The sequence below is a fragment of the Triturus cristatus genome, chromosome 9 (assembly GCF_964204655.1).
Source record: "Triturus cristatus chromosome 9, aTriCri1.1, whole genome shotgun sequence".
Taxonomy (NCBI): domain Eukaryota; kingdom Metazoa; phylum Chordata; class Amphibia; order Caudata; family Salamandridae; genus Triturus; species Triturus cristatus.
Genome location: NC_140592.1, coordinates 1,001,002,391 through 1,001,016,201, shown reverse-complemented (window position 1 = coordinate 1,001,016,201; position 13,811 = coordinate 1,001,002,391). Strand labels below are relative to the sequence as shown.

Sequence of the window (13,811 nt, the reverse complement as noted above, 5' to 3'; positions counted from 1 at the left end):
CGCGAAAATGTCAAAACTTTCACAACCTGCCGCGCTTTAAAAATGCATTCTTGCGTTCGCGGTCGCAACCTACCGGGTCCCTGCGTTCGCCGATGAGTTTTCCTATCCGTTCGCGCGTGCCACAAGATGTTGGATTGTTGATAGCCGGTCGCGCTATCCCGCGAGAGATTGCGATCGCGAACACGTCATTACAATCGCGAATAGGAAATAAGCATCGCGATCAAGTTGGCTGCGCCCATTAGCGACCGCATGGGCAAGTTGGAGATATATTTTCCCGCGAGCACGCAAAAACACATCGCGAACGGGCGGGAAAAGCAATCTCCGCATCTTTGCGAAAGTTTCGCATGCTCGCGGAGATTTTGCGCAATTTTGCGATAATTTGCAAAAGTCAATTTTGCAAATTCCGCCCACCCTTAATAGAAACCTGTCTCTAATTTCTTTATGATAAGCGACTTGTGATGTTGCCGAGTATAAAGAAAAGATGTCAGGACTCTTCTGTAATAACTTATTACAACTGAGTTGCGAAGTCACAATGCTTCCTCCCAGAAACAGCAGCTGAGGGAAAGGCAGGTCAGGTCACAAAGCATAATTTAAGCAGCTATTTAAAGAAAATCAAAATGTTACTTTTTTTTCTCTGTTTTTATAGCCTACAGTGAGAAGCAGAAGGGAGATATTTATGGCAACATGTTTATTTTTTGTACTCCTAAGGTAATTATAGAAAAGTTAGAATCTGTCTGTATGTTTCTACACATTCCGTGGCTTAAAAAGAAAAAAAAAGTATTTGTATTAAACTGATTTTATCATCGTTTTGCAACAGATATCTAATAGCTTTGTTTCATGTCTCTAATTTTGCACTACAGATTCTATTTTTATACTTAGTATTCGCAAACATGCTCTCTCTTTCATATGAAAGACCTGTGCACCAAGAATTTAAGCGTTTGTGGGAAAGTTTATGGTGTGACCCTATATTATATGGGATAAAGTACCCCTGTCCTACATGATAAGGATCTCATAAGTGACCTCAGAGTTCCATAACCTTATAAAGAAACTCAGCCTTGTTCATTCATATAGCTATGGAACTCCTTTGTGGCTTGCAATATCCTTATAATGTATGGCAGAGGGTACTTTATCCCAATATAATGCTCCGCACTTGGTTCCAGCGTCAAAGAATTGACCATTGTAAGAAATTGGGTTCCTGGTTGATGGGGGGGGGGGGGGGGGCTTCTCAAGCAGCCATCACAATTCTTTGCAGGGTGAAGTTACAAGCAAACACTAAATTAACCTGAGCTCAATCAACCCTTGGGTAGCTTGATATAGAGCAGTCTGGCTTAACTCAGAGACAATGTGTGAAGTTTTTGTGCAACACCTCAAACAGTAACACAGTGAAAACACACAACAAAAGGAGCCCACAACAAAATTAAAAAATAGAGTAATTTTTAAGAAATAAAAAAAGACCAAAATGACAAAAATCTAATTAGTAGAACTGGAGATATTCGGTTTTAAAGAATTATGTGAAAACACTGCCAAAAGGCATAACATGCCAACTGTGGATATCTGGTCGTGCCAGCCCAGGTCAAAGTCACAAGTTGAGGTGCACTGCTAAGGGGCGAGGGCCAGTTACAGGGACCCAGTTAGGTCCGATGAACAGAGTACCTTAAATACTGGTTGCGGAGCAGTGCGAGGAAGACACGTTGCACAGCTGAAACGATGCGTCCGTTCTGAGGTGCAACGAGTCTGTGGTGTGAGGTCCTCCATCATGATTGAGGCTCTCGTCATCCAGGGCTTACGATGCGAAGTCTAGAGTCGTGGATGCACTGTGAAGTGGGGTGATGCATCGGTTCTGAGGATCTGCCATGAGGATTTAGACCTCATCCTCCAGGCTGCCGCCGATGAGGGATGCGAGGGCCTGTGCCGAGGCTGTGTTATGCAGCAGTTGTTCCAAAGCTGCGATGGACTGTGATGCAGGTTTTTGTGGCAGTTATGATCCACATAGTAGCAGCAATGCATCGGTTCTGCTCAGGGTTGTGCTGCGCAGCAGTGGAGATGAGCCAGTTCCGCTGGATCCACAGAGGCTGGCAGAGCACCATAGGCCCACTTCCAAAGGTCCAGGACTAGGGTGGTGCCACTTGGCAGGGTAGACTCACAGATGGCAGAGTCCAGGTGCAGGAGCAAGGTTGTTGGAGCCTTCTGACCCCGAGGCTCAAGTCAGGAGGCCAGCCAAATAACCCTTGGAGTCACTCTGGGGTTTTGGATTCAAGAGATGCAGGTCCAGTCCTTCTCACTCAGGCAAGAGGGAAGCAGGCAGCAGGTGAGCACAACAAGGTAGCAGTCCAGCAATGCAGTAGTGCAGCAGGGCAGCGGTCCAGCAAAATGCCAGACCATCAGCAGCACAGCAGTCCTTCTTCCCGGCACAGTATCGACAGGTCCAGAAGTGTCCTGAAGTGGTGGTGTCTGAGCTTCAGTATTTATACTCACTTGTGCCTTTAAAGTGGGGTAGAAGCTTCTAGAAGTTTCCCTTTGAAGCCCCAAGACATACTGCCTCCCCTGTACTGGTTCTAGGCTAACTACAGGGGGATGCAGCCTTTTGTGTGGCGACAAGACATAGCCAATTCAAGGTTAAGTGGGGCTGTACCCATCTCATCCCTCCCATCCCGACAATGATGACCCAACTAGGCTCATCTACGCTCCCTATTGTGTGTGTATGCCTAGGAGGAATACACAAAGCACAACTATCAGCTCCACCCAGTCATGTGACCCAGGTACAGGCTACAGGCACTAAATGACTAAGACAGGAAAATGCCAAATTTCTAAAATTGGCATTTTCAAAATTGTAATGAAAAATCTGACTTCACCATAATTTTGGATTTTTCATAACAATTCCAAAGACGCCAAACATGATCTGGTAACCTGCTCCCATTTGAAAATTACAGCTTATTAAATGTAATAAGGGAACTCCAGTGTTAGTCTATGCAGTAGTGAAAAACTAATTTAAGAGTTTTTTACTACCAGGTCATGTAAAACATAAAAGTACAAGTCCACCTATTTAAGTACACTGTACCCTGCTATCTGGGCTGCCCTGGGCCTACCCTAGGTGTGGCCTATAGGTATTAAAAAGGAAGGGTTGGGCCTGGCTAAAGGTTTATTTTGCTAGGATGAAATGGAAGTTTTAAAACTACACACACAGGCTGCAATGGCCTGCTACTTGTTTACAGGGCTACTTAAGTGGGTGACATAATCAGTGATACAGGCCTACTAGTAGCATTTAATTTACAGGCCCTGGGCATACACAGTGCCACCTTACTAGGGACTTATAAGTAAATTAAATATGCAAATTGGGTATAAGCCAATGTAACTATGTTTTAAAGAGTGTGGACATGCACTTTAGCACAGGTTATAAAGTGTGCAGAGTCCTAAGGCTAGCAAAAAAATGAGATTAGCAAAAATGCAGAAGGATGGAAACATTTTTGGGGAAAGAGCACCCTAAGGCTGACAGGTCTAACAAACATGCTCTTTATTTTATTCCACTTTTAAAACTTTAAACCCACTCATTTATGGATTAATGAGGCTCATTTGGAGTTATTGGACCAGTGATAGGCTGAGCAAACTGTGTTGGAATTCAAATCTGTGACTTAGTGGATGCCCATGGAACACAGCAACAGATTGGTCACCCAGTGAGCTATCTTTATCAACTTTAGAGCTGAGTCTTATCCATGGCTTCCGAGGTAAAAGCAAGGTGATTATACAGATTCCCCATAATTGTTCAAAGCAGCAAGACCCACCCCTACAGAGCAGTGAGGGTTAAAGGGTGAATACGGACACTTAAAGGGTAAATATGAACATAGTAAACCCACTTTACTCTCAGGTTAATGACTTAGGAGAATGAAAATATGAATAAGCCCCGCCAGGATTTGAATATGGGACATGCAGTTTACACATTGTTCTTGTCAGCAAGCTCAGTAGCTCCACTGTTTCCTGTTAAAGTGTGTAGAATCTGCAGCAAGACGGCACAACAGACATGCTCTTGTCATTTCCAGAAGACTATGCTTTTTTTAGGTGTGTCAGTGTGTCAATACAGAGAGTGAATCAAAAGGTGAGGTGCTTTTGACAGTGAAGGCACCTGCCTCTGGCATGTAAAAGAAATCTGAAAGGGGTGGGGTTTTAATATTTTGGATTTTTTCATATAACTTTAAGCAAAGTTGAAAAAGTGTTTTTTTTATTGATATATGTGGGAAATTGGTTTGTTACTTGAGGGGGTTGTTAGCCCTTCTCAAACAACAGCTGCAATCCTTGTCAGGGTGAATCACAAAAGTCACAAAATTAACCTGTGGTTAACCATCTGGCTGCTTGCAAGAAAAGCAGTCAGGCTTAACTTATCGGCAATGTGTAAAGTATTTATGCTGTACACAAGCAGTAATAAAGTGAAAGCATAACAAAAATCCTACATTAGTTTAGAAAAATAAGTAACATTTAATCAATTATTTGACACCAAAAGAACAACAATCTAATAAGTAGGACCAGAGATATTCAGTTTTAAATGTTTAGATAAAAATAGCAGCAAAATGTGCAAAGCACCAACTGAGGTTATCTGGTAACACTGGACCGGGAAAAATGACTCAAGTTCAGACCAATGGCGAGGGAGCACAGGCTGGGCACAGGAACATGATTAACCCCCTAAGGATTGTACTTGATGTTCTTAGTGTGCGGTCTGTGTGGCGTTGCTTTGTGAGGCTTCAAGTCATACGGTGTCGGTTCCAGTGAAGCTGTGTGACAAGGTTTTGCGTTGGGAGGAGTCAATCACAATGAGGCTGGCAGCTGTGTGACACAGCTTTGCTGGGCTTTGCCTTGCTCAGCGTTGATTCAGATGAGGCTGGCAGCTATGCTGTGAGGCTTTGCAATGCTTTGCATCACTTTGCCCCTGGATTTGACGGACCTTCAGTTAAGCCAGGAGGAACTCTCTTTGATGCCAGCCAACAGCCCAGGACCTGGGCAGGCACCACTTGGGGATCAGGAACTCACCAAGGCCAGAAGAGCTCAGGCAGGTCTAGTAGCAAGTTCTGACAGGTCCAGGGCAGCAGCTCAGCTGGGCAGTTGCAGGGAGGCCTTTAGAGCTTGTTGTGTCCCTGTAGTTCAGAATAGGAGGTCAGTCAGGTGGCCCTTGGAGTCACTCAGCTTGGGATGAAGGGAGTAGGTCCAGTCTTCTTTATCAGACAGCTGGGCAGGCCTCAGGCAGCAGGGTAGTCCTCTGGCAGCAGGGTAGTCCTTCTTCTGGAGTACCCACAGGTCCAGGAGTGTACCGAAGAGTGGGTCTGATGGTCCCATTTTTATACACCTGGTGCCAACTTTGAAGTAGAAGACACTTCTGGAGTTTTCCCCCTGCAAAAGTGTCTGGAATTACCTGCCTCCCAGTCCTCATCCCAGTCTATCTCCAGAAACAATAGGCTAGTGTGATGTCCTTTGAGTGTGAGCTGAAGCAGCATCTCTGAAGTGCAAGTGTGCCAGGTGACAGCTTCGCTCCCTCAAGTCAAGATGGCCTATCCTGCCAACACCCAGACCCTATATTGTTTGGCATTCTAGGAGAAATACACAAAGGTCAACTGCACCAGGAACAGCCTGCAGGCACCAAATATTCAGGGCAAGAAAATACCATTTTTTAAAAGTGGCATTTTCAGAATTGGGGCTTAAAATCGGACATTAACATTAAGGACGGTTTCAAATTGCAATTCCTCTGACACCAATCATGACATAACTACCTGTTCCCAACCAAAAATTATCACTTTTTAAATGTCATAAGGTAACCCAATGTTATCCTATGGGGGCGTGTAGGCCTTGAAGGAGTGAAAAACTAAGTTGAGACTTAAACGTACATGTCCAACTTTTTATATATAGTGTATCCTGCCTTATGGGCTGTGTAGGGGCCATCCTAGAGGTGATTTATATTTATTAAAAAGGAAGGTGTAGGCCTGGCGAAAAGTATATTTTGCTGGGTCAAAATGGCAGGTTAAAACTGCACACACGGGCTACAATGGCAGGCCTGAGTTGTTATTTCAAAGGCTACTTAAGTGGGTGGATCAATCACTGCTGCTGGCCCACTAGTAGTATTTAATTTATAGCCCCTAGGCACATGCAATGCCACTTTACTCAGGCCTTACAGGTAAATTAAATGTACCAATTTGGTGCAAGCCAATTTTACCATGTTTAAAAGAGAGAGCGCAAGAACTTTAGCACTGGATAGCAGTGGTAAAGTGTGCAGAGTTCTAAATCCAACAACAACAAATTCAGGAAAACAGGAGGAGTGAAGGCAAAACGTTTGGGGTGACCATTCAGAGAGGGCCAGGTACAACAATGTATTATCAGAGCAGGGTCTAGATTATGAAAGAGTCTGATTCTTATAATTGGATGCAAAGGTATCCCTTTAAAATTTGCAAAAGCTGCCTAGGGTTGAGAGACCCAGTCCTAGAGAGCATTCAAGGATAGCAGTCACATTTATTATGCCCCTGAGACCATCTGCTCTCGATGAGCCATCTGCCGAATCACCTCATCCATGGGCTCAAAGTTGGATTACGAAGCCATGCACACCATCCTCGCCACAGGGAAATCAGCATGGAGCGAATGCTTAGTCATTCTGTGTGCTCAGCATCTGATGGCAAAGATGGCATTTATATATGAGAATGAGAGGGGAATTGTGACCCCTAACAACCTCCCGAGTGGTCCCTATAGACTGCTTTTGTGTGATTCTGAAGTTACTTCTTCATTTAATTATTTTTCAGCAGCTTTAAGAGGGCAGATCAGGATTGAAGGATGTTTGACATCACTTCCTGTGATGTTGTGGGGCGGAGTCAAATGCTGTGCGATGTCCCTTCAGCTACCACAGTGCTTTGGCACAATGACACCAGTGGGCCGAAGCCAGAGATCAGATGCAAAAGGGTCACCTGATATGACTCAGGAAAGCAAATGTATGAGTAGTTTACTAAGATACCACAGTGACCATAGAGGGATTGATTCAAACACTTCAGCGAATGCAGCTAAACTCACTTCAGCATTTAATTAATTCTGTCCATCGACAAGGAACGGAGTCGGAGATATTTGTCTTGTTAATATTTTCGTCTTTGATATTTGGGGTTTGGAATTCTGGTAATCTGGATATTTTAATATTTTGCACCATCACCCAGTGAAATTATATACTTAATTCAAGCATCGTATGGTAGTGTCAATCTTCACAGTGGTGTAAGAAGGGGTTGTGCAGTGGGTGCAAGCCACCACGGGCGTCATCACTGCAGGGGGTGACAAAATGGCAAAAAAATTGTTTTAAACACATATTTTTGCCATGTTGCCAAGCCGGGTGTGACAAGAAATTTTCCGAACCGGGTACCACCTGAACTTGCTACGCCACTGAATCTCCAGCCATTGAGATGATGTAATATTATCTTTTCCTGCCAAAGGGCCAATGAACATCTTTTAGGCACTATGTGCTCATAATTGACATGCTCCTAGTTACTAGTTACTTCTGTAATACTGCGAAGATCAATGCTGAACCGAGTTTAAGGCAATAATACTTATGTATTTTGGAAATGCAATAATTTCTAGTACATGCGTGTCTCAGTTTTTGGATTGTTGTAAATATTTAAATTGTTCCATGCTACTTTACTACTCTGTGTACACTGTTTGAAGTGGGGTCCAATTGAGTGGCATTTTCATGTATGTATTGTGTACATATGGAGTGCTTACTGGTGATGCCCACTGATAAACCTCTCTCCATCTTTTAATGCAGCGCGAGAAGACAATGTGGCCACCTTCCGTGGCTCGGAGTACCTGTGCTACGATTTGTCTCAGAACCCGATCCAGAGCAGCAGCGACGAAATCACACTGTCATTCAAGACCTGGCAGCGCAACGGGCTCATCCTGCACACGGGCAAGTCAGCTGACTACGTGAACCTCGCGCTCAAGGACGGCGCCGTCTCACTCGTCATAAACCTGGGCTCAGGCGCATTTGAAGCCATTGTGGAGCCAGTCAACGGCAAGTTCAACGACAATGCCTGGCACGACGTGAAGGTGACACGCAACCTGCGGCAGGTAATGACGAGCCAGAGAGGGCCTATGGAATCCTATTCAGCACCGTCCTACACTGATAGTGGAAATGAATAGTGTATGTGTCTGATAGACTAGATGGAATGTGTTCACACATGATTGCTCAGGGGAAGTCTACTCTGAACCAATGTAAAATAATTTGTTGGTTTGGACTTAGATAATAGGAGTGGGGCAGCATCAAAGCTAACTACTAGGAGCTATACATTTGGTGGTTAACTGAGCTCCCATAACCTAAATGGAGTGATAACACTATAAAGTAAGCAAACCCAACAGTTACTAAACAAACACACAAGATTACCTGAGCAATATCAACTTGGCTAAGGGATGGAACACATTAAAACAATATTAATGTCAAGCCTTTAACTTGCAAAGGAAAAGACTCACTCAAAGAGAAATATGCGCCCATGTTCAGTCGAGGACATGTCCAAAAACCTTAGATCTCATTGTGGCCAACCTTGTTAGCGCATGGGATTGAGAGGAATATCTCAGCTCCTCAACTTCAACACAGAGTTCTTGTATCTATGATTCTTTCTGAAATGGCCTCTGCAGAGGAATAATCAACACCATGCTCATTTTTCTGTCTTTGTACTCTACTTTCTTTTGACTTCAGTTCCCATCCATTTGTATGTTCACCATTTGTATCACTGTTCAAGGGCTGAGTTCTTTGTGTTGAGGTTCTCCTCTGGAGTTAGGACACTGTTTTAACTCTTTCTAGTGTTTCTGTTTCTAAGCAGATCATACCTCTTGAGACAATCAAGCGAGTCGAAGCTTACATATTAGGAGTGATCTGAAAGAAAATTAACTATCAGTAGCTCAACCCATTTTGCCCATCATGAGTTCAATATCAGCCCTTGCTGAGTACACAGCCCATATTTGGCTTCTTTGGGCTCCCTTTTCTAATTGTCCCAGTGTCCTCGTCATTGTATGCCTCTTCTCCATACTCAATCAGCCTCTGGGTCTACTCCTGTCTACGCATTCTGTTGGTGTAAGTCTCACCGCTCTATCTATTTACTGTCTCTCATTAGATAGTGTCTGTGTTCTTTGTCCTGAGGAGAGCAATCAGTCCCAATTATTATATTAGAAAATCAGTATGCTTTTTTCCAGCTGAAATTAAAAACGAGGCTCCCAAAACGCCCAAACTGGCTTTGAATTCTAGTTCCCCATGTCATCAAAACACCCAAGACAAAGGAAATTATGAGAACTAAATCAACAGAATAAAACGCTGATAAGAAATTAATATTTGCTTTTTGTGTACATTTGCTCTGTACTTGGGATAGTATCAGACATTTGTTACAAGAACGTTTGCCAGTATTTAAAAATCTGCTCTTCCTTAAGTTGGACAGTTCTGTAGAGTAAATGTGTAATGCGCCTTGTTCTGTAGTGTTTTTGAAGATGTCCGTTAAGGTTGAGAACACTGGTAATAGGAGCCGGGCCACACTGAGGTATGTTAATACCTCCATCGTCACTACTTTGACCATTACTTTAACAAGACCATTTTTTGACTGCACCATTTCTGTTTTATTTGACCGCTATGTCGACTTGACCATTTGTTCGTCACGACTCTTACTTCAACTTGACAAATATTCTGACCAGGCTATTACTTCAACATATACAATAGTTCAACTTGACTGTTTATTCAACGTGACCATTATTTTGACATGACCATGATTTCAAATCGAACATTACTTCGACTTAACCATTACTGCACCTCAAGCTTTGACTTGGCTATGGCTCTGGCCTGACCATTACTTAGACTGGTTTAGTTCACTAGTCTCCCAAAACGTTGATTCACCAACATGCCAGTTATGATTCCAGATCATATCATAGGTTAGATCCCTTATCCAAGCCGAAGACCCTCAGCAACTTCTTGTTTGCTTCTGAGGAGTCAGGAAAAGCACAACAGAGGAGTTTGGAGCCCTGTCTACTTTTGCTTCCTGCTCCCCCTTTTAGGGCCTCCTTGGTCAGCGAGAGGTAGGACTTTGTCATTGGTACTAAAAGGCAAGATGGGTAGAAGCTGCTATGTTATGTTATGGTAGGTGTACTTCTAGAGCGCACGACTCACCCGGGGGCATCTCGGCGCTATACCTAGTAGTTCATAGTAGTGGCTACTCTTAATTGACACCAATAGATTCGGACTCTAGACGCAGCCATGCGAAGTAGTGATCAGTTGAGGTAATGATGACTTTGAAGCAATGGTAGCCAAAGATGTGAGGGTGCACCGATCACACAAATGGCTGCCAAAGCTTCCCTTGCAGCTGAAGCGAGAACCTGCAGTAGAATCATGTTCACCATGCCAACAATAGTGCAAAAATATGGAAGTCATGTCATCTAAGAGAAAGAACTATCTTCTGACACCAAGAGACTTAAACGAGTGTCTTGAAGAGAGCACCCATTCATTTTGGCAGCTGAAGACTTCTCCAGGTAGTTTTCAGAATACGGACGTATTGTTGCTAGATGAGAGCTTACAAAGAGAAACACGCTAATGTGTTAGCATCTTGAACTAAAATAAAACCTAAAAGGAGAAGTGAGGAATACTATTTATTTTTAAGACCACGAAGGAACTGGCATAACAAAAAGAAAACGCAATTAAGAAAAGCATATAAAAGACAACTTGCAAGTACCAGAGCGTGAAGTTGTTCATTTTAGAAGATAAATCTAATACTTTAATGTTGTCTCTTGAACAATGGAGTACAGAATGATGCGAAATCTGACCATATTTTAGCACCATTGCTGGAAAATGTCAAAGCATTTGGAAGCGTAATCCCATGGCTGGTCAAAATAGTCCACTTTTGACTTTCACTGGAGTGCAATTTTCTACTCGAAGTGCAACAATTGATGTGATGTTTCTGAAAGAAATGTGTCGAGTGACAATTCCACCTACAATTTTAGGCTCCTTGTCCAGTTCTATGTATATGTTGTTGATAGAGGCATAAACAAGCATCACTTGAAACTAGTTCTCATTACACAAGGATGCAAACCCCAACAGAGGAAGTCCGGACTCCCTTCAGAGTAGCTGTGCTCAAAGGGGACGGAAGACAAAATTGGCACCAAAATATATTGGTGTAAATTGGGCAATTCCCTCACATCAATGAAGTAATGTCACATGAAGTAATATTTAGACATTTACAGTATCAGTTATAAGGACAAACGCAACCCAAGAAGAACTGTCCCCAAGGAAAAATCATGTATTTTATTAAATGCTATAAATGGCCAACTAAAAACAATGAAGTAATCCATTTAAGTCACTTAACATTGTAAATTATAGTTGCTCATATATATAACATAATTAATAAAAATGAGATATTTACGAAAGGCCCTTTAGGTGGAAAGGAATCATCATGTTATATTTACCTGTCTGTCAATTCCATTTTCTAGACTTTTTTAAAATTTATTTATGACATCTTTTGGTCATTTCTCATGCTTTCGTGTTCTAACTCTGAATGTTTTCTTTCCTTTCATCTCAACCTTCAGTGCAGGTGGATGGTAGACTTGTGGAATTCTGAGGGTCTCTTTGAGTGCTTTGTGGTATAGCGTGTCCCTGCCTGCTGCTGGGAAGGATGGCAACTCCTTCCACAGCACACTCAGGAGCATCTCAACATATGGCCACAGCAGCGATTACAGCGACACGCAAGCCTATCAAATGAGGAAAAGGCATCCGAGGTTTTTCACTTATTCTGACAGTCCAAAACTCTCGTTAAAGTACGAATTTTGTTCACTTTTCACAAAATATCCTTGGTTGCCCTTTCAATACACAACACAGGGGCATATTAACAAGCGGCAGCGATAATTATCGCTGGCCGCTCTTTGCGAGAAAAATGTTATCGCTGTCTACTGCAGAAAATGATCGCCATGCTAGCGTTGTATTAACAACGCATAGCGCAATGGCGATAATTTCCCAGCTATACTGATGTTTTCCATGGAACATCGCTGGTTTTCCGGCGATGATCCATGGAAAACGGCGATAACTTTGCTGATACGACCCTGTGCTCGTATCAGCATAATCCACCCCCAATGGTAAGTACAGTCTAAGTCTAACAGCAGTTTTCTCCAAAAACTAACGTCTTCTAAAATGTGTGGACAGCCTTGTAAATATTGCGATGTGAACATCAGCGATATTTACAAGGTTGTACTGCCCAGTGACGCCCACTTTGCATCTCATTAGAGATGCAAAGGGAGGCGTCGGGTAAAAGGGTGCTAACATGCACTAATGCATGTTATCACCCTCTTGTAAATAGGGTGATATTTTTATCTCCACAAGCCAAAAAAGTGGAGATATGGCCCTTGTGAATATGTCCCATAGATTTTCCTCTAAAGCAAAAATGATGGTCTGCGGTGCCCGACTTCAGAAAAAATACCCATCTCTCTGTCAACATCATTGTTACATGCTGAAGGTGCGAATCTGCTAACTTTGAAGATATTTTTACCATGTGAGTAATGAGAAAAGGGGTTATGGGGGGCAGGATTGCGAGTGGGGGCAGAGCTTTGAGCTCATCACCACCTGATCGACCATGTGGGACTGGGTCCAAGGAAAGGTTGTGGGTGGAGAGCCCAGAACTTACCACACTCTTCCCCAAAACAAATAATAAAGGCACCTGCTGCCGACGTCCTTTGGAAGTTGCAAAACTCCTAATAGACAATGGCTTCTCAGAGCTTCAGTACGCAAGCTGGAAATGTGCTCTGTGCAATGGTTTCCAACTACCCTTGTGCACACGGTGTGATATCGGCTCTTGATCGGGAGACTATTTGAAGAGTCTTGTGACACACAGTGGCACAGAGTGAGTTGGCAGGTCTGATGACGCATACCTTTGAGTGCAGCCCCTCTGTCATGGTGTCATCACATGGGTCATTATTGTAGCTGGCACTTGTGACATGTTAGTGGTAGATATGCAGCATTTTCTATGTCCAACTTAGCACTGGTGCAAAGACTTTCTATAAGCACCATCATTTCTGACAGGTAGGGACTTTGCAAACAAGGACATAAAGTGATTTCCCAGGGCCTTTTGATCAAACCAAGCAGTGAAGCCAGGAAAAAACACATTTCCCCTGGTTCCACAACTAACAATTTCGCTACTGAGTGAAAAACCTTTTCCCTGTAAGGTGAGTCATTTAAAAGTCTGCAGGAACTGGGGAACAACTGCTTCTTCAGCGAATCAGAAAATAGGTGACCCGATACTTAAGGATGATAAATGGTACTGCTACCCTTTTCATCTTTGGGATTAGCAATGTGGATGAGCCCCACCAGAAGGCTTTGCAGAGAGAGCTCCTTGCCATGAAACATTAAACTATGTCAACAGGGCAACAATGCTGGGTCAAACTATATTGATTTCTGGGAAAACCATAGCTCTCCAGAAGTTCAATATAATATTCACAGATGCAAAATAGGATCATCGTCAGACAATGACTCTCAATGCTTTATTAAATAGAAATATTAATTTGAAGCAAACATATAGACACAAGGTACAATCCAGCTCCAAGCCAGTTTTACAGGGGCCACCTTGCTAGAGAAAAAAACATGTCTTGTTCCCCATCCTTCACCACTAATAGTCACCAACAATAGGCATTCCAGAATGCTCCTTTATTTGATGTCTGCTTGGGTTTTGAGATCTAGTGTGACACCATTCACCCCATGGCACCTTAACAGTAAATATGACTTAACAATATAATACAGATGCTGAAAGGCCCGCCTGTCTCTCAGGCCCAAAAGTCATACAATAATGGATACTACG

The 13,811-nt window shown here is 43.1% G+C and overlaps 1 protein-coding gene across 19 annotated transcripts in view; it reads left to right on the top strand.

The window, feature by feature from the left end:
• NRXN3 (neurexin 3) overlaps positions 1-13,811 on the top strand; it is a 2,213,138-nt gene that overhangs the window by 674,933 nt on the left and 1,524,394 nt on the right. For all 19 annotated transcript variants that reach the window (XR_014968865.1, XR_014968864.1, XR_014968862.1 and 16 more), the window contains exon 5: positions 7,769-8,070. Coding sequence is in view for 14 of the 19 variants with exons in the window: in XM_085626627.1 (XP_085482753.1) it covers positions 7,769-8,070 (302 nt within the window). In the remaining 5 variants the exon portion in view is untranslated. The remainder of the gene's footprint in view (positions 1-7,768; positions 8,071-13,811) is intronic.